The sequence below is a fragment of the Dipodomys merriami genome, unplaced genomic scaffold, assembly GCF_024711535.1.
Source record: "Dipodomys merriami isolate MVZ:Mamm:240054 unplaced genomic scaffold, mDipMer1.0.p SCAF_11, whole genome shotgun sequence".
Lineage (NCBI taxonomy): Eukaryota > Metazoa > Chordata > Mammalia > Rodentia > Heteromyidae > Dipodomys > Dipodomys merriami.
In genome coordinates this window covers 19,644,901-19,666,048 of record NW_027202382.1, presented here as the reverse complement: position 1 = coordinate 19,666,048, position 21,148 = coordinate 19,644,901, and the positions used below count along the sequence as shown (strand labels likewise).

Genomic DNA, 21,148 nt, shown 5'->3' with positions numbered 1-21,148 from the left:
TAAGTTAGGGCACTTGTACTTCCCTTAATAAGAAACGGCTTTCTCTGTACTCTCTGTTATTTGGGCTTTGACTACAAATATAGTATCTTCCACTGACCTAGAGATGAAAGCCATATTGATTTTGAGAATGGTAATCAAGTTCCACCAGCAACCTTGTCCAATTTTATGAAGTGTTGTTGTCTATCCATCTTGGACTGCCGATATATCTTTGTTCTAATGAAAATTAAATATACTGTACTTATATCTTCTTTAAATTGCAGTTGGGGCAGTTCAGCTGTATACCAACATAGTTGTAAGATACGGCTTTACATTCAGGGGATGAAGGAACAGGGAAGGGATTTTAGAAACAGTGGAGACAACAGAGAAAGTCAAATGTTAATAGAATTTAGAAGAATGAGATAAAAGGTTGAAGATGCAGTGGTCAGAAATTTAAAAATATAGCAAATTTCAACTTGGCGCTGGTGGTTCACACCTGTAATCCTAGCTACTCAGGAGGCTGAGATCTGAGTTCAAAGCCAGCCAGAGCAAGAAAGTCCATGAGACTCCTATCTCCAATTAACCACCAGAAAACCAGAAGTGGTACTGTGGCTCAAAGTGGTAGCACACTAGCCTTGATTGAAAAAAGCTCAGAGACAGTGCCTAGGCCCTGAGTTCAAGCCCCATGACTGACAAAAAATAAATAAATAAATAATTTAAAAAAATATAGTAGATTTCTTGAAAAATTCTGAGAGGATAGAATACAGAATTTGTATGGAAGAATGGGCTTTGGTAGAAGGAGGAATAATTTCAGTATTCATCAGGGGGAAATGCTCAAAACTGGAGAAGAGAATGGAAGTTTCAGTGAAGATGAGAAATTATTGCTTCTCCTTAGTGAGTGAGCTGGAAGTGAAAGCCTTTTAACTGAGGGATGGAATGGATGTTCACACGCCTTCTGTGGAGCCTCTGAGAAATGTCAGTTCCAGGGAGGAATTGTGAATGTAGCAGCTGAGGTGAAATAAAGACTTTGTCTCTGGGGCTGGAAAGGTGGCTCAGTGGTAGAGCGCTTGCCTTGCATGCCTGAGGCCCTGGGTTCCATTCCTCAGCACCACATAAGCAAAAAGAAAAAAGCCGGAAGTGGCGCTGAGGCTCAAGTGGTGGAGCACTAGCCTTGAGCTGAAGAGCTGAGGGACAGCGCCCAGGCCCAGAGTTCAGGCCCCACGACTGGACCAAAAAAAAAAAAAAAAGACTTTGTCTCTGGAAACGAAGAGAAATCTTCAGAGTATATGGCACATAGTTTTGAATCTAAGGATGAGAAGAGGTTTCACAGTTTGTTTAGTAGAAAAGGTAAAGTAGAAGCAGAAGAAAAAGATGTAGAGAAAAGTACTGAGAAACAGAACTGCCTCTTGCCTCATTAGAGTTAGGGTACATAGACAGAAGCTCCGGGTGAAACTAGAAAAGTAAGGTGAAAACAAATGCTAACAAGTGTGAAAGTTCAAGTAGACTGGACTTCATTTTGCAGCCCAAGTTGTCAGTCATGATGTCACCAGACACTGGCATACATGAAGACTATAGATAATATATATTTTTATTTTATTTATTCTTGTTAGGGCTTGTGAATGTTAGAATTATATTTTTTAGAACTCGGAAAAATTCTTAGCCATCCTATCCTTTTATTTTTGTGCAAATACTAGGACTTGAACTCAGGGAACTGTGCATATGCTTGTTTTTTTTTTTTTGTTTGTTTTTGGTGGGGCCTGAACTCTGGGCTTGGGTACTTTAGCTCAAGGCTAGTGCTCTACCACTTGAGCCACAGCGCCACTTCCAGCTTTTTCTGCTTATGTGGTCCCAAGGCCTCATGCATGCAAGGCAAGCACTCCATCACTGAGCCACCTTCCCAGCCCCATACTTGGCTTTTTACACTCAAGGCTGTCACTCAATTATTTGAGCCACACCTCTACTTATGGCTTTTTGCCCATTAATTGGAGGTAAGAGTTTTGGATTTGTCTGCATGGGTTGATTTTAATCCTCAGATCTCAGACCCTTCAGTAGCTAGGATTCTAGGCATGAGCTAGGGACACCTGGCAACCATTCTACTATTAAATATTACCTTCCCCCTATTTTATTCTCTCCTTCAGGACCCTCTACATTGGACTTCTGGATATCATATATACATATAAATGACAGTGAGAACACTGAAACAATTTTAAATCATGAATTTATGTATAAGTAGTAGTACCTTGAGTGTACTCTATCTTAAATACTAAATCATTATCAGCTATCTTCATACTAGATCCCTGGTACTATAAAGATGATTTAACACTCTCTTCTTAGGTGACGTTAACCATACAACCTGTGGCACTACTTAATGCTTGGCAAGTAATTTGAGTCACAAACCTAGACCAAATGAGTTCCCTATCTAGAGTCAGTGCCAAATACATAGAAATTTTTTAAGTCCGTTCCACTCAATCCTAATGCATATTTTTAAGTCAGTACTTAAATTTCTTTCTTGTTCAAGTCCTAGAATAAATACTAATATATTTCCATTAAAATAGGTAAGTACATTGCAAATCTAAACTAATATGATACAACTTCCTTAGGACAAACAGTTGCATTCATGGTTTCTAACTCTAAGGGGACTGCTTACCTATTATGAGCCTCTGAAGAGCACCTTTATCTCCATTAACTGCAGCAGCATGAACTTGTGATGCTAATGAGGAACCAGTAGAGAGCAGATTCTCTGGTCTGCTCATAGTCTGCTCAACAACTGGATCAACCTGAAATAATGATTCAGACAAAAAGTTTATGGAGGAAACACTTATGATATCTTCTCATTAGTTCCAAATAGGCACGTATAAACATTATTTACTAGAAATATTTGATTAGGATTAGGGAAAATCTACATCCATAGTCCTTGAATTTCCATAATGTGGGAAATTAGATGACCTTTGTAAATTTAACATTAGGCACAGGGTTCAAAAGTCACAGTGACTTCTAAGTTAATACTGGTAGGATAGCCAGGTGCCGGTGGCTCACGCCTGTAACCCTAGCTACTCAGGAGGCTGAGATCTGAGGATCATGGTTCAAAACCAGCCTGGGCAGGAAAAGTCTGTGAGACTCTTATCTCCAATAAACCACTCAGAAAACAGGAAGTGGTGCTGTGGCTCAAGTGGTAGAGCACTAGCATTGAGCTGAAGAGCTCAGGGACAGCACTCAGGCCCAGAGTTTAAGCCCCATGACTGACCCCCCCCCCCAAAAAAAAAGGTAGGATACCATGGACTACTAGATATTAAAATTGATGCCTGGAATCAACTTATTGATCAACCCAGAAAAAGGTTTGATGTAAACTTAATTATCAGGTCAGTTAATTAGATTTAAACACTAAATTAAAAGGTACCTAGTTCTTTTTCTCATGCCTTTGTGTAAAGGCAATATTTTTATTTATCTTCTTGGCCATTCTCAGGAATTAATATGACTAGTTTGAGATATTACTTGGAACACTTTTTCTTTAGGATTAATCATATGACATTAAGAAAAAGTTTTTTTTTTTTCCTGATGGTCGTGTGTGTGTGTGTGTGTGTGTGTGTGTTTTAAACTTCTAGAAATGGATTGGGTACATAGAAAAATAGTGAATTACCTATCAATAAAAGTGTTTAAGCAGAGGTTGGGCTATGTCATCAATCAAGTATTCAAGCATCTGATAAGAAAAAGGGAACGAGGTGCACTATTTATTAAAAATCCTTCCTCAAAAAATGAACTTTACAACTTTGGTGAGGTGTGGGGGTGGGCGGGGGGGGGGGGGAAGGGATGGAGATGTAAGGAACATAGCAAACTAGAATGTACATACTTATATGACAGGAGCAGTTTTTAATACATTCCAGTTGATTGTTGCCATGAAGGTGGACAAATTCTCCTCTGATTTCATAGAAAAGCATGGTCATTCCAATCTCTTTGTTTTCTGGGGACCTGAGCATTTTTCTCCATAAACTCTAGGCCTACTGGCCTGAAATATTGATTCAAATTCTGTCAGAGAGAGAAAATATTTTGTAGAATTACGGTACAAGGTTAGCTCTTCATGTCTTTATTTTGCTGACAATTTGTGTGAACATGTTGCCAGAGGATGTAATGAGACATGTAATGAGACATGTCTCAGCATGTCTGTCCTGTCAGAGGAATCACTGTCATATTCTGGACTACATTTAAATCCCGTAGGAGAAGCTACAAACAGGATGAGGTGGAAACATAGTAGAATAATAATTATACTTGAGTTCTTGGCCTGGTGTGTTAATAAGCTGCAGTGTATTCTTCTCAAGACTTTCTCAGCTTCCTTGACTCTATAAAATGGAAAGGATGCCCTATGTTCATTCATTTAACAAGTTGTGCCAAGTATGTCTTAGGCATTGTTCTGAAGACCTGACATTTTAGATTCTGAGCTTTAGGTGCATCAGAACCATACTGAAATACTTTGAGAAAACATTAAAATTGGATTTTACTATGTATATTTTATATTTTACCTCATAAATTTTAGCATTTCAACAGGTATATCATTGGTGCTCAATAAATGTTCCTTGACCGAAAGGTCATAGGCTGAGCCCTAAGTGCAAAGGATAAGCAAGATCAAAGTTTAACTTCTTAGAATAATGAGTTCATGCTCATGAGTCTGTTCTTTCTTAATTTCCTATTTTAACTTGGGCTCTGTCAGAAGGGTTGATGAGATGAATTGTATAGAGGTAAGAACACTGTAGTAGGAATTTGATCTAAGTGAGAGTCTGCCACAAATTTTGTCACGCTGGGAAAATTATTCCTCAAGGATTCTTTATAGTACAAGTCATCTTTTAGCAGTGATTTTTTCCCCCACTAAATCATTTTTAATAAATGACAATCTAAATTACTTTGTTAAAGAGCTATAAAATGTAAAGGTATCATCATGATTAAATAATTATAACATAAGCCAATGTAATAAATGTTCTAATAATCATAACTAGGTAAAGCTAGTGGTGCTGTAGTCACACACAAAGGAAATATAATTCCATCTACAATGAAAGTTTGGTAGGTTCTGACAAGTCAGAGATAACGACATTTGAGATGGCATTCTACAAAGAGAAGGGAGTAAAGGCACCTCAGGAAGCTGGAAAGCTGAAGCAAAGGAAGAGAGTAGTTAAGACCACAAAAGCAGAATGCTTAGGAATGATTACTCGGCTAACTTGTCCCACTCGTGGGCCTGGCTGGGCGTTTACAGAAAATGCTGGAGGGTTACCCGGGCCAGGTTAAATCCTTGACTGCTTGGCCAAGGAATTCCTCAATTAACTTGTAGGAGTGATCCATGACTTAAAAACAATCGCTCTGGCATTGAACTTTCCAGTTTCGAACGTGTCTTCCCATCCTTTATCATATCTACACTTCACAGGGAAGAGCCACTGATCACTGAAGTCCCCAGTGGTGGCTCCCATTTTATAACGGAGGCTTTAGCACAGAAAGAAGAGGCAGCAGGCAAGGAGGCCGGCGATGGAGGCTCAGGCCAGGAGGGCCCAGGGTGGGCAGCAGCGCGGCCAGGACGGTGCCCACCGATCGTTCCGAGCCTCCCCAGCCAAGGCCCATTCCTACTCACCCTCGCCTCCTCCAGGACAGAGGTCCCGGGGGCGGCTTCAGGAGGCACGACCCCCCCACTCCGAGGGGGACCGCCCCTCCTACCAGGTCCCCCAACAGGGTCGGACCTCGGGGCGCTGAAGTTAGCGAACCCTCAGAAGGCCACCCTGAGCATTCGGCCGCAACGCTACCTGGGAACTGTAGTTCGCATCTTGGGAAGCTCAGAAGTACGCGGCCCTCTGCCCTTTCAATCCCACAGGTCCCCGCGCGAAGAAGGCTCGGCGGGCCTGGGCCTATAGCCTACTGGGAAAGCGAGTTCTCATTGCCGAATGATTTGCTTGACGAGGGACGTTTAGAACTACATTTCCCGTCGTGCTCTGAGGTGGGCAGGACCCGGAAGTGAGGGCGTGCGAGGCCTCTCTGGAAGTTGTCCCGGGTGTTCGCCGCTGGAGCGCCGGGTCGAGAGGACGAGGTGCAGCCGCGGGCTCCCGGAGCCCAGCCCTTTTCTAGCCTAGCCTGGCCCGTTCCCCGCCGCCGACTCCTGTCCCCGCCAAGAACCCCAGCGTTACCATGAATCCTGCAGTCTCCCTCTCCTTACCCGACCTCAGATGCTCCCTGCTGCTCCTGGTGAGTGAGTGAGGAATGACAGACCCTCGGACGGACTCACTGACCGTCCCCCGCCCTCACCGGGAGCGGGGATGGCGCTGCCCGGGCTTCCCTACGTTCTCCTGCGGGGGCTAGGGGCGTGCTCTTCCCCCGCAGCCTTCACTTTTGCCATCTTGTCTTCTGCCTTCTTGGGCCCGGGGTCCTGGAGGCCCGAGAAACCTCGGTCGGGGGTTGGGACCTGGAAGCCCGAGAATCAGCCCTGGGGAAGAAGGGACCGGAGGGAGGGTCACGGAGAGGGATCTGTCTTTTACCCCCGCTCGCCCAGGACCCGGGATGTTCGCGCCTTGCCAGGGCGGGTAGCCTGAATTCGCGAGAACTGAGGAGAGACCGGGGCTGTCCTCCCACCCTCTGGGTGTGGGAAGGGCGTGAAGCGACAGGTGCTGGGGTCCTGTGAAGCTCACTCCGGGAGCCCGAAACGGTGCCCGGCCTTGGCGGAGCCCTCTGTTGTGGCCTCTTACGATTGGTTGGATACCCGGAACTAGACACTGCTTTTGGTCTCTAATGGGAGGAATAAGGGTTTGGAAAGACAGAGGGTGTGATTATCTGAAATGCTCAATTCAAGTCCTGTTCCAGAGCTTGTTAACCATAGCTCCCCACTGAAGCATATTTCTTCATCATTACTCTTAAGAATGGCCAGCTCTTTTGCAGACAGACACTTACTACTTTTTAACCTGCTCCCCATCATTCCATCTTTGATAAGAATCTTTCCTCAGCGCCTCTCCCCGCCCCCCCCCCCCAAGAACATTTTGAGTGTGTAATCAAAGTGACCCAAGCTTCAGGTTAAATTGAGGCAAAATGAAGACCTAACTCCATATGGCATAATGATGTGTGTTCAGTTGGGCTGTTACTATAAAACAATATTTGAAAATGCTCTAATTTTTTAAAAAGGCTTTAACTACAAAGCCAAATTTAAGATGAACAATGAGTAAAAGCAACTTTCTTTACGGTTTAAGAACCAAAATGAGTAAGTCATAGGAACCTAGCTGATTACAAGCACAACTGGGACTAGAAACAGGTTTCTTGACTGGCAATGCATTTCCCACCACATCATATTTAATGTTTTTGTTTTACAAGCCATATTTAAAAACTATAAACAACATTTGACCATTTTCAGAAAAAACACTATTGAAAATACAAATGAAAACCAGGCTCCCGATGTCTGTAATCCTAGCTATGCAGAAGGCTGAGGTGTGAGGATTGTGGTTCAAAGCAAGGAAAGTTCATGAGACTATTATTCCAATGAAACACACACACACAAAAGTCAAAATTCTTTTGAAAACTAAAATTTGTATATAAACATTATAATAGGTGATCGAGTGCCATACTGGCATTTCTTATATGTATACAACAATAATTTTGTATAAAGGTAAATACTCTATACTTTATACTGCACTTTGTGTTTTTTCTTTTTGTAATTTTATTATATACTGTGATTTTCTTTTTCTTCTAGAATTGTCAGAATACTATTGTTACAGAATCACTCACCTTAAGAACACTAGCTACTAATTTTTTCCTTATTCATAAATGACTTGAATTTAAAATGGTCTGCTAGAAATTATTTTTAAATTGTTGAAAAGTATGAAGGGTAAATCTTAAGATACTAGAAAGAAAAGTTGAACTGTTGAGTAGAAGAATTACATTGGATACTTTCCTCAAACGGTATTCTTTGATTGTATAACTAAGAAGGAAGAATCTGTTTTGAAATAACATGCTTTTTCTAGAAGCCTGTGGTATATATAAAGGAAGCATTTTTTTTTTTGGATTTAGCCAAAACCAAGTTAAAAAATATTTGTGCATTTATCTTTCTAGCAAACCCAGAGAACTAGAAAACTACAAGATGTTTTAAAGAATACTTGTAAAGATTAATGAGCTGTAAAATAAAGCAGAAAGGATTTATTAAACCAGAACTGCAAGTAAAACTAGGTTGAATTTGAACACAATGTTAACTTAGTTCAAATGATCTTATACTTAGCAAATATTTGTAAAACTCTGGTCTAATCACTTACCTCACTGATAGTCTCGTTCTGATAGAACCTTCCTACTCAGTATCCCACCTATTTTAGGAATGTATCTCTGTTTTCCCCAGTGTACTCTTATTTTGTTTTATTTTCAAATTTTAAATGGTTATTATAAAGGTGATGTACAGAGGGGTTACATAAATCAGATAAAGATATTTTCTTTTCTTTTTCTTTTTTTTTTTCTTTTTTCTTTTTTTCGGTCTTGAACTCTGGGCCTGGGCACTATCCCTGAGCTCTTCATCTCAAGGTTAGCGCTCTGTCACTTGAGCCACAACACCACTTTGGTTTTCTGGTGGTTAACTGGAGGTAAGAGTCTCAAGGACTTTACTGCCAGGGCTGGCTTTGAACCGAGATCCTCAGATCTCAGCCTAATGAGTAGCTACATTATAGGCGTGAGCCACCCGGGACCTGCTGGCAGAGATATTATTTTTGGATCATGACATCCCTTCCTTCACTCTTTTCCCCAGTGTACTCTTGCCTTACCTCTCTAGTTTGCCCTCAGGCTTTAAGTTTATGCTTTCCACTTAATAGAAAACCCGCTTTCCAACTTAGCTCAAGTCATCATTTTTCCCTTAAATGGCCTGCTCTAAACAGCTCTGTATTCTTTTGCTACAAGTCATTTTCTTCAGGTGCTGTGTACCTCAGCCTTTAAAGAACTAGACCTATTCATTTTATGACTTTTATAAAGCTGAAACATAGGCAAGTAGGATATAGGCAGTATTTTTTTTTTTTTTTTTGTCGTGGGCCTGAACTCTGGGCCTGAGTGCTGTCCCTCAGCTCTTCAGCTCAGGCTAGCGCTCTTACCACTTGAGCCATAGCACCACTTCCAGCTTTTTCTGCTTATATGGTGCTGAGGAATTGAACCCAGGGCCTCATGCATGCAAGGCAAGCACTCTACCACTGAGCAACCTTCCCAGCCCCTATAGGCAGTCTTTCAATCACAAAAATATTTTAAAACAGGAGCATACCTATAAAGCTTTTCTGGATGGGTAAATTCTGTGATATTTTCTCTCTGAGCATATATATATATATATATATATATATATATATATATATATATATATATACAAAAAACATGTAATATTAATTGGTCCCTTTCTCCTTATCTTTGTATCTGAAATAGATTTATTCAGGATTGAAAATAATTATTTTCTGCTTAACTATTTCTTACTATTTTTCTTTGGATATTGGCTGTGTACAGGAGTTTTAAAAAGTGAGGTAAGAGGAATAGGCTAAATTGGAATGAAGTTATCACATGTTTTCTAAGTAACTTCTTCAATGATTCAGAGGGTTTTTCCCCCCTCCTTCCATTCCATTTGCTTCATTGAAGATGTAGTTTCATTATCTTGTGGTAATTATGCTTAGAGATCATAAGTTTATAGCTCTAATTCCCCTGTGCCTTGAACAGTTAAGATTTTTGCGGTTGTTGCTTTTGGTTTGTTCCATATGTATAGGGAGCCAGGAAAAGTTTGCTTGTACTTTTTAGGAAGCTAAATTAGAGAGCTAAGTTAACATCTCTTTGTAAGTATCTTAAATATAAGTTCAGTAGAATTCAGAGATGTCAGTTTTAACCATTAATGTGCATAATAAAAACAGCTTCCAATCTTCAAAAGTATTTTTGGAAGCATATAATTTGATGCATAACTAGGTGACTTGTTGAACATTTTTTTATATAACTTGCCCCATATCTGTGGCTTAAAATCATTAGGTACAGTTTTAATAAAATAACATGCAAGGATGTACTCAGGAGTGCAACTTGAATGAATGAGTAAATAAATATATATTAGAGAAAGGTCTCAGTCCTACCCCAGATCAGTTTTGTCTGTGAAATACAGGCATTTCTTTAAATCCCTCCCCCCCCCCCCCGTGCCTGAATATGCTAATCACATCTAGAAAAGTTAATCAAATTTATTAGTGAATGTTGGGATTTTCCTGATTTTTTTTTTTTTTTTTTGGACAGGGACTCTGATACATTACAGTTGGTTCTGGTTCATGTTCTCTCTCCTTTCTCTTCTCCCTCCACCTCTCTCTCTCCCCCTCCCCTCTCCTCTCCCCCTCTCCCTTTCTCTACCTCTCCCCCTCCTTCTCACCCTCTCCCCTTCCTCTCTCTCCCTCTCCCCCTCTCCCCTCCCTCTCTCTCTCCCTCTTTCCCTCTCTTACTCTTTTGTCCCCTCCCTCTTTCTCCCCCCTTACTCTTTTATCCTCTCCCTCTCCCTCTCCCTCCCCCCACCCCTCTGCTGGGCATTGAATGCAGGGCCTCCTGAATGCCAAGCTTACCCTACAAGTTTTTATAATCCACCAGTTTTATAAGCGACCAGTTTTTATAAACTATAGGTTTCCATCTCCTCTTTTTTTCCTCTTGTAATTTCTTTAGGAAATGTTCCTACAGAGTTTCCCATGATATGATGTTATGTTTCTGTGTTCTTTTTTTTTTTTTTTTTTTTTTGGTCTGTCTTGGGGCTTGAACTCAGGGCCTGGGTACTGCCCCTGAGCTCTTGCTCAAAACTAGCGTTCTACCACTTTGATCCACAGTCTGCTTCTGGTTTTCTGGTGGTTAATTGGAGATAACAGTCTCATGAACTTTCCTGCTGGCTTTGAACCATGATCCTCAGAGCTCAGCCTTTTAAGTAGCTAGAATAGGCTGTGAGCCACCAGCCCCTGGCAGTTTCTGTGTTCTTTATGTTCATTATAAATTTGTAATCCAGTTTGTATGGTTTTTAGCCAGTAGCTTAATAAGCTTTGATAGATTCTTTTGTTTATTTATGTTTTTAAGTTTGTCTTTATTTTATAATCATGGAAATTTTACTGCCATCAAAGTCAAGTATATAAAGCAAACTCTAATTGGATAATTCTGATCTATTTGGCCCTTTTCTTTATCTCTCTACTAATAAAACACTTTGAATTTTCATGACCCTTTTTAAACTTTGAATGTATGCAGGTTGTTTATATATATTTGTTTTTTTCCTTTCCTTTGAGTAAAATGTAGATATTATTCACATTTTTTTAACTTAAAATTTTATCTAGAGTTGGGGATAGAGACATTCCATATCTTTAAAAAACAGCTTATGCTCCATTGTGTAGATAGGCCAGCGCACTGTTTCCATTCTTTTGCTGTTACAAATAGTTCTTCAAATAGGCTTATGCATATGTAGTTTTGATAGTGTAACTTGAGATGGATTCCTGTAAATGAAGTTAGCAGGGCAAAAGTTAAATGCACATTGTATATAATGAAATTAATCTATACAAGGGTTGCCATTTTGTGGTCTTGCTAACAATGTAACAGTTTTCCTATAGTCATAGGAATTTGTGAGGTTAAAGTATTTGTTACTTGGAAGTGGTACTGTGGCTCAAGTGGTAGAGCGCTAGCTTTGAGCTTAAGAGCTCAGGGACAGCGCCCAGTCCCAGAGTTCAAACCCCATGACCAACAACAACAACAAAAAAAAAACCCAACAAAAAACAAAGTATTTGTTACTGTGAAGTAGGAGAAATGAGAAGTCGTATCTCTGTGTTTTAATTTGCTTTTTTTTTAAATTTGCTTTTTTAAAGGTTAGTGGTATCTTTTTAAGTGAAATGTCTTCAATTTTATATGGTGCACATACAGAAACACACAAAGGAGATAGAGTATACACAGATACTATGACACTATGATTTCAAAATAGCTTTCTAGTAACTCATCCCTTAGATGTACTGTTTAAGTTCATATTTCCAGGTTTTTAGAGTTAAAATATGTGTAAAAGCCAGGTGTCAGTGACTCATGCCTGTAATCCTAACTATTCAGGAGGCTGAGATCTAAGGATTGCTGTTAGGGAGTGGAGGGAGTCCATGAGACAGACTCATCTCCAGTTAATTACTGAAAAGCTAGAAGTGGTGGAGCTGTGGCTTAAAGTGGTAGAGTACTAGACTTGAGCAAAAAAGCACAGGGACAGCACCCAGGCCCCAGGATTGGCAAAGATGTAGATAGATAGATAGATAGATAGATAGATAGATAGATAGATAGATAGATAGATAATGTTCACTGCCAATCTCCACATATATTTTCAGGATACTTTTTGAATTATATATCTTGGGATGTGTGGTATATCTTTTTTTTTTTTTTTTTTTTCCAGTCCTGGGGCTTGAACTCAGGGCCTAGGCATTGTCCCTGAGCTTCTTTTGCTCAAGGCTAGTGCTCTGTGACTTAAGCCACAGGACCACTTCTGGCTTTTTCTGTTTATGTGGTACTGAGGAATGGAACCCAGGGTTTCATGCATGCTAGGCAAGCACTTTACCACTAAGCTACATTCCCAGCCCAGTATACCTTTTATTTAGGATTTCTGATACATGAAACCAAATTGTCCTGCTGAAAAAGTTCCTAATGTGTATTCCTACCAACAGCATGAATATGCTTACTGCCTCATTCTATGATTGACAGCAGGTATTTAATAGTCTGTGCAAATTTAGTAGATCAAAATACCTGATTTTCTTATAACCAAAGTTGAATATCTTTTCCTAACTATTGAACATGTGTATTTCTGTTGTATTTAACTTGGATTACTTACCCTCTTTTCAAAATCTTGGTTACTTTTACATCATTCGGTAATTCAGAATAAATGTACTTAAAAGATGTAACGAACAATACAAAATATCAATCTACTGTTTGTTCAGGAGGTAGCACTGTTCAAAGAATAGATGTCAGGGTAGCTAAGTCCAAAGTCTTCCTTTTGCTTAACACTATATTGTATAACTTGTCTAATTAAAATTTTAGTTTCTAGGGTGAACACATCTGGATTTGATGATTCAGTAATTCTTTGCGTACTCTATCTTACTTTGAAAAAGGATATTCTTATTATAGACAGTATCTGGTTTGATACTTCCTTTAAAAAATGTAACTTAAAAACATGCTATTTACTGTTTTTCATGTAAGTTGTATGTGTGTGTGTATTTAAGTAGATGTTTAATAGTAGTGTTTTTGTTTTTGTCTTTGTATGTGTGTGTGTATGTGTGTCTGTTGGTTTTAAATAATGTAAGGTTGATTTGGTCAGTCCTGGTGTAGAGAGATAGACCATTTGTTCATGGAAATAATAGAAAAGATACTGAATGCATGCTTACACTTGTCCCCTTACCACTTGCTAGTGATTCTTAGCTTGACTACTTACCCCAGAAAGTAAGTTAAACTTCCTGATCTTCCAATTTCTTACTTACCAGGTAGACATAAAGACCACTCCTGCAAATTTCTATCTGGAGAACAAGTGAGACTTTATGAAAGCATCTATGGTGCATGATTAGGAAACTTTTCTGGTTTCTGCCATAAAGTAGGTGCTTGGGTCATGTTGCTGGGATGAATGTAGCAGCAAATGAGTGAATGAAGCAGCAAATGAATGAGTGAATGATTAAATATGTTTTATTTTTATTTATTTATTTATTTTACTTTCAAGTTCTCTATACAGTTGTGTTAAAATTGTATGCACTGAGGTAGTGAGTTCACATGACTGGCTTCTCAAGCCTGTGGCCTTCTGTTCCCAGTCATGCTAACAAAAGCAGCTTCAAATGGGATGTTAAGTGAATAAATTATCTAGCTTCCTCCATTTTATAAATAATTCATATTCAACTTAAAATTCGTTGTATAATTATAAAAATAGTACATAGAGGCAGTTAGGGTTTTTTGTTTGTTTGGTTTGCCAGTCCTGTGGCTTGAACTCCGGGCCTGGGCATTGTCTCTGCACTTCTTTTGCTCAAGGCTAGCACTCTACTACTTGAACCACAGCACCACTTCCAGCTTTTACTTTTTATGTGGTACTGAGGAATCGAACTCAGGGTTTCATGCATGCTAGGCAAGTACTCTACCACTAATCCACATTCCCAGCCTGGTAGTTGGGTTTTGTTGGGGAATTCAGAGACCTGGGTTTTTGAACCCTGTTCTATTAATTTGAACAAATTGCTTATTTGGGTCTTAATTGACTTAACAAATATTTTTATTTTTACCATATGCCAGACATTACAAAGATCTGAATTTCCAGTTTATCAAATAGGGAATAACATGATTCTTACTTGAGCTTTAGAGTTGCTTTGATTATGTAAATAGATAACACTGACCTGAAGAGATATGTATGTTTGAAAAGTATAAATTTAAGTTACTGTTGTTGCAACATTTTGTGCATGCTTCAAATACATGTTTGTAACTTGGATTTTTTTTCTCCCCAGAAGGTTAGGTATGTGATATATATCTGTTTCAGAGGAGTTGATGTGTTACGGAAATTATTTGGGACTCTGGAGTTCTAGGATAGCTGATAATACTAGAAGGTAGAGTTACTTTGAAACTGGAAGACCTGCTTAATTTCTGGCCTCACTCTTTTTAGCTTACGATATTTGGCAATTTTCCTTTTCTTTTTGAGCCTTGATTTTTATAACAAAGTTGGGGATAATTATTTTACAAAACCACACTGTAGGATTCAGACATACTGTATATAAAATACATTCTACTTGGCATAGAAGAAATACTTGTTTTGAAAGGTCATAGGTAGAGAAGGGAAGCTTGTCAAACAAATGCAGTAATTGTGAAATGGAGAAAGTACCTTGGAGGAGACTAGTGCTTATGTTGATCATCCTTCAGGATTATATGGTCTTTCAACCCTCTGGAATAATTAAATGGATGAGGTTCTTATTTTAAAGTTCTGATTCTAAATAGTACTGGTTTCTTAAAGTGGTTATCAACTTGTCTCTTTCCCCTGACGACTTAATGAAAGAGACTTACCAAAATAGTGAAAAATGTAATTATGATTGATAGGAATGAAAGTCTAACATGATAGTTTTTAATACAAAAGCAAATAAATTCCTGTAAGTAGTATAAATGTAAGTGGGGAAATAAGTTTAATGTTTTCCTGTTTTGAACAGTATCATTTAGCCTCACATAGGAAAACATCATTTATATTACTTCAAACATTCAAAATCATTCAGCAAATATATTTATTGTACTTGACTAGGTGTATGGGAAATGATGATGAGTCTTTAGAAATATATAATCTTTCTTTATTTGAATTTAGTTAAGAGATTGTTATTACAGACTTGGCCATTGAAAAGATAAAAAACCCACCTCCTATTTGTGTAAATATGGATGATTTTCAAATTGCTGATTTACAATCTTGTTTTCTCCTCTAAATTTAATGCACGTACACTATAGTTACCTCTTCAATATGCATTTAGGAGAGTGTAAAGTTATTTACACAGAGCTTATATAATTTTTAATTACTTTTTAGTAAGTTTTTTAAAGCTAATTTTATAGATTTGATGAAAACCAGGATAATACTGATTAAGAGATAAGTATGTTTGAAAAGTATAAATGTAAGTTTATGTTAGTTTAAGACATTTGTACATGCTTGGAATATATGTTTGTAATGGCCTATAATTACATGTCTGTAATCCCAGCAGTAGGAGACTGAGGCAGGAGTATCTTTTTTTTTCACTGACAACTATAAAAGAATATTTTTATTTGTGTTTTGGTTCAGAAATTGTACTTGGTAATGCTTTTGTGTGTATAAGTTAGAAATGACATGTCACATAAGAGATGGCTAATTTCAGCTGTTGACTGGTAGAACTTCTACTCTTGTTTGTATTTTTGGTGAAAACTTATAAGTTTGTGAATTGAAAATTTGCAGAGGATTCATTGTCTGCTTGACTGGAGTTTATCAAACATGTTTTGCCTTTTTTCCTTTTAACTGTGACTCAAAGTTGCAGTGGCTTTCTAATTGAAAATGGGTAGATCCTTTGGTAAGTCCTCCACTCATTCATTACCTGTATAGCATTTTATAGTATCATCAAGCCCATTCCTTTTGTTACGCCATTCTCTGTGGTGGTTTGTTTTGGGGATTTCCCCTCATACATATAGAATGTTCTTGTTCTTTTATAATTGTCTACTCATATACATCTCATAATGTGCGCATTTCAGTTAATACGCATTTAAGTTGTTTCTAATTATTGGCAGTAGAATTAAATACCCACATACCTGCTTTTTTTCTGTTGTTGGTGTTTTCTTTCTTCACGTGTTTCTAGGAGCTTTGAAGGGTATTGACAAAAAAGCAAAGAGCGCTTAAGAAAGTTAGGGAACAATTTACAGTGGTAATGTAACATTTGTTAGCATCTGTAAATGAAGTAACCTACACAACATTTATAAAGCAGAAATTATGGGAGATAAAGTACCAAGAATAATGAGTATGTAATATATTGTCATTTGCTTTTCTTATTTTAGCGACAGATTCAAGTAAAACTAATATGTATGATCTAAACAACCTTTATTAATGTATTAGATCTGAAATAATGATCTCAGTATATACTGGATAGGCATTTGGCAAAGTTCAACAACATCCTTGACAGAATAAAACATCTGCCTCAGCTGAAATGCCATAGTCATGTTTATTAGAGGAAACTCTAGAAGCCTTCTTACTAAATTTAGCCAAGGAAATTAGCACTATTAGCTCAAATTGCCTTGATGATTAAACAATATATTTCTAACTGGGCCAATGTTTATTCTTCTTTCTTTATCACTTATGGCAGCTAAGAAAATAGGGACAAAAGTGAGGAAGGGAGATAGATTCCTAAATTCCAATTTCCTGATTTGTTTTTGGTGAAGCTGCTTAGAAAGTGAAATTACTAGATGGTGGTGATGGAGATCATGAGTTAATGACCTATCTTGGAGAGCTTTGAGATTGTCGTTAGGGGGATTTTATACAAAATTAGTCAAAGGCAAATCTGTTTTATAATGCTTATGTAAATAGTATGTAGCACGTGGAACAGCATGGGAGAATTCTTTTTTTTTTTTTTTTTTTTTTTTGTGGCATACTGTTTTTAAAATTCAGGGTCTAGTGCTTGCCAGGCATGTGCTCTACCACCACTTGAACTTCTTGATCTCCAGGTCCCCTCTTCTTCTTCTTCTTTTTTTTTTTTTGCTTTTAGTTAACTTTTCAGATAGTTTGCCTCAGACTGCGATCCTCCTACCTACAACTCCGGTGTAGCTGGGATGACAGGTGTATACCATTATACCCAGCTTGGTTTGTTGAGGTGGGGGAGGGGTCTCTTTATTCTCTTTTCAGATTGTCCTAAAACTACGATCCTTCCAGTCTCCTCCTATCAAGTAGCTGGGATTACGGGTGTGCACCGACATGTCTAATTCATTAAAGATTCTTCTAATCATTATGATAAATACTACCTCCCAATAATGCCACAGGTGGTGACTCAGCTTTTGACACATAGCCTTTACAGGACACTTGAGATCCAAATCAAAATTTTCTTTTAAGTGAACTTTGTTTCACCAGTTACCCTTAATAGGAAATACATTGTGGCTCAAAAAAGATTAATCAGAAATTTTCATTGGCCTATATTTGCAAGTATTTCTTGTGAATGTTAATTAGAAGGACTAGTGTTAGATACTGATTGGAACATAATAACAAAGACATCAGGGTCTGGGAAGGTGGCTCAGTGGTAGAGCACTTGCCTTGCATGCATGAGGCCCTGGATTCGATTCCTCAGCACCACATAAGCAGAAAAAAAAAAGCCGGAAGTGGCGCTGTGGCTCAAGGGGTAGAGCGCTAGCAATAAAGGCCCAGATGTTGCATCTTTTTTAAATCACAGCAACATACATGTCATTGTAGAATTGTCACATATGGGGCTGGGAAGATGGCTCAGTGGTAGAGTGCTTGCCTCACATGCATGAGGCCCTGACTTTGATTATTAACACCACATAAACAGAAAAGGCTGGAAGTAGCGTTGTGGCTCAAGTGGTAGAGCTCTAACTTTGAGCTGAAGAGTTGAGGAACAGTTCCCAGGCCCAGATTCAAGCCCCACCACCTACAAGAAAAAAGAAAAAGAAAAAAAATTGTCACATATAAGTCCATCTGTTCTTGTGTGGTTATGAGGGCAGTAAGCTTTACTGAGAGTTTAAGATATACTTAAGAAACAAAATTCAAGTTAAGTAGTATAATTCCTAACCATATTCAACCAGTAAAAGCAAGCATGAACAAGTTTTTTAAGTAGTTGTAATTCATACTTTCTGGCAGTCTTTTTGATCAAGAATGGATTTCCATTAAAACTGATCTTGACTTCTAAATTGGTCTGTAGTTTTGTTCTTCATTATATCTAAAAGTGAGATGAACTAATTTAACTGGAAGAGACAATGTACTTTTCTGAACTTTAAAAAAGATGCAATTGTTATTAAAAGCTTTTCAGATCTGGGGGAGAGCTCCACATTCTGCTCTGCTAGAAAGCAAACTTGTAGCAATGGCAGAACTAAAAAGACTTGGAGAAAAATCAAGATGAAAATTATATTCACCCTTTTGTACACAAATCCTGGTACCTGTAGGTTGAGGGAAGTGGGAGTGATGAGGTGATTGATGTCTTTTTTTTTTTTGGTCCGGTCGTGGGGCCTGAACTCTGGGCCTGGGCCCTGTCCCTTAGTTCTTCAGCTCAAGGCTAGTGCTCTACCACTTAAGTCACAGCGCCACTTCCGGCTTTTTTCTTTTTGTTTATGTGGTGCTGAGGAATGGAACCCAGAGCCTCATGCATGCAAGGCAAGCACTCTACCACTGAGCCACCTTCCCAGCTCAAAATTATATATTTTTAAAGGATATGCCTTTCTGCTTTAAAAAAAATTTACTAGATATTTCTGCATGAAATTATTAGCATAAAATAGAAAACTTCAATATAGGACATTTTCTCCCTGAGGCATTACTGTTGTCAGTGGACACTATATCCACTAGGCATTCTGTAGTAATAACAGTGTATTTTGTTAAAATTTTCATTTACTTGCCTTTTTATTAGGAGACTCTCAGGGCTTGCTATGTATTAAGCAACAGCTCTCTTCTGTTTCTAATCCAGACTGACAAGTCAGCATACCACCTGAAGTCCCAATGCCACAGAACCTGGCCTTCTCTCTGGAGGCTATTTCTCTGACTGCAATGCCAGTCTAACCCTGACTCTCAATTTTGCATTAAGCTGGCAAGCAACTGAAGCACAAAGGTTTGCAGTTGACTACAAGGAGCTAGGAGATCTTGAAAGGTCCCTGGAGAAAAGAAGCTGAGGCTGACAGGAACTAAGGGCCTTGAAGTTGGGTATCAATCAAGGTACATCTCACACTGGTAGCATTCCCAAGAGGGCAATATAATGAACTAGAAGTTCAAAGAGAAAGGAAAAATAGAACTAAGCATAGAATATCACTAGGATGCTGTTTTAACCCTTAAATTGCTCAGTGGTACAACCTTCCTCTGGCTGCTAGGTTCTTTTCAGACCTATGGAAATGCTAACACTACTGGCACAACTGGCCACATAGGTGGCCTTGGAGGGTTTTGGGAGATGTGTGGAAAGGAGAGATTTTTGTTCTCACAGGTACCTTACTACTCTTATTTTTTTGTCGTTTGTGGGGCTTGAACTCTGGACTTGGGCGCTGTCCCTACACTCTTCAGCTCAAGGTGAGTGCTCTACCATGTGAGCCACAGCTCCACTTCTGGTTTTCTAGTGGTTTTATGGGAGATAAAAGAGTCTCACGGCCTTTCCTGCCAGGGCTGGCTTTGAACCATGATCCTCAGATCTCAGCCTCCTGAGTAGCTAGGATTACAGGCATGAGCCACTGGTGCTCAGCTCCCTTATTACTTTTATGTAATGGAAGAAAACATTCTTTACTTACTGAAGAAGCTCCTACTATTTAAAGCTAGCCAGTCACCTTTTTTAGGAAATGAATGTTTGTACAATATTACCTCCTCTCATCTGCCTTTCTTTTATATAGCATCACCTCACATTTTTAACTGAAATATTTTGTAGGTGGTACAAATAAATACAATATAATAAATACAATAAATAAATATAAATACAATATAATACAATATAATAAATACATAGGCAATTAGGGATGTCTCTCTCCTCTTTTTTATTAGCATGAGAATGAGCAAATGAGCTGAAGAGTTGAAGAGAATGACCAAGATACAAAATATCTTGTGAAGTTTTGTCTACATATTTATATTTGTTGCCTATTATGTTGATAATATTTCATCATCAAATCTACATTCTCCATGATTATAAAGTTCTTCTGTCCAAATTTTGCATATAAGTTTAGTTTTTAAAAAATTAAAAAGTTGAGCCAGGTGCTGGTAGCTCATGCCTATAATCCTACCTACTCAGGAGGCTGAGATCTGAGGATCACGGTTCAAAGCCAGGCAGAAAAGTCCATGAGAGTCTTATCTCCAATAAACTACTCAGAAAATCGGAAATGGCTCAGTGGCTCAAATGGTAGAGTGCTAGCCTTGAGCTGAAGAGCTGAGAGATAGAGTTCAGGCCCAGAGTTCAAGCCCCATGACTGATAAAAACAAAAAGTTTCCTTCAAGTCTGAATTAACAAGCAAAATACTTAGCTTGTATCTTCCCCTTATCTGGAACTACTTGTCTTTATTGTACTTAATCTTTATAGCATTTGACACACAAAGATGTTCCTCCAGGAAAATCTTGTTTGTGCCCAGGGCTGACATGAAAAGAAACAATCTGAGACTAATGAAGCTTGCTAACAAGCTTCCTTTCATACCACATATTAATACAAATGTTCATGGTAATAGGGAAGTATCTCCTTTACTCTCTACAGGGAGGAGAGATTATTGGCTCAGACACAGTTTTCTTGCTTTGGGCCCTCTTACCAAACTCGAACTATTTGTTGAATGCATCTTACTGGTTACATATTTACTCAGGTAGTATTTTAAAGTCATAGTTATTTAATTCCATCATGTTGATCATTGCCTCATATTGGCTGTGTAAACATTTCAAAGTGAAATTTAATTAAATTTAGGATTTAAACATAAATTCTCTAGACACATACTTTAATAATGAGTGATAGTTACCTTTTCAAAACTGGATTCTCTTGGATTATATAGCCGAAGACACTTGTTTTGCTCCTCT

General features: G+C 38.5%; 2 protein-coding genes across 5 annotated transcripts in view; one reads left to right on the top strand and one right to left on the bottom strand.

Moving 5' to 3' along the window:
• The window catches only part of Invs (inversin), a 103,384-nt gene extending 97,546 nt beyond the window's left edge, over positions 1–5,838 (bottom strand). Inside the window, exons 1-3 of one of the 4 annotated variants that reach the window (XM_070010746.1) lie at positions 5,754–5,819; positions 3,824–3,999; positions 2,624–2,753 (exon numbers count right to left, since the gene is read on the bottom strand). In XM_070010746.1, the coding sequence (XP_069866847.1) occupies positions 2,624–2,729 (106 nt within the window). In that variant the 5' untranslated portion in view covers positions 2,730–2,753; positions 3,824–3,999; positions 5,754–5,819. Of the gene's footprint in view, positions 1–2,623; positions 2,754–3,823; positions 4,000–5,584; positions 5,718–5,753 lie in introns of those variants that run through there. The other 3 variants (XM_070010740.1, XM_070010760.1, XM_070010755.1) reach the window with 3 other exon arrangements.
• A 139-nt stretch (positions 5,839–5,977) lies between these two features.
• The window catches only part of Erp44 (endoplasmic reticulum protein 44), a 69,399-nt gene continuing 54,228 nt past the window's right edge, over positions 5,978–21,148 (top strand). The window contains exon 1 of the mRNA XM_070010725.1: positions 5,978–6,189. Within this exon, the coding sequence (XP_069866826.1) occupies positions 6,133–6,189 (57 nt within the window). The 5' untranslated portion in view covers positions 5,978–6,132. The remainder of the gene's footprint in view (positions 6,190–21,148) is intronic.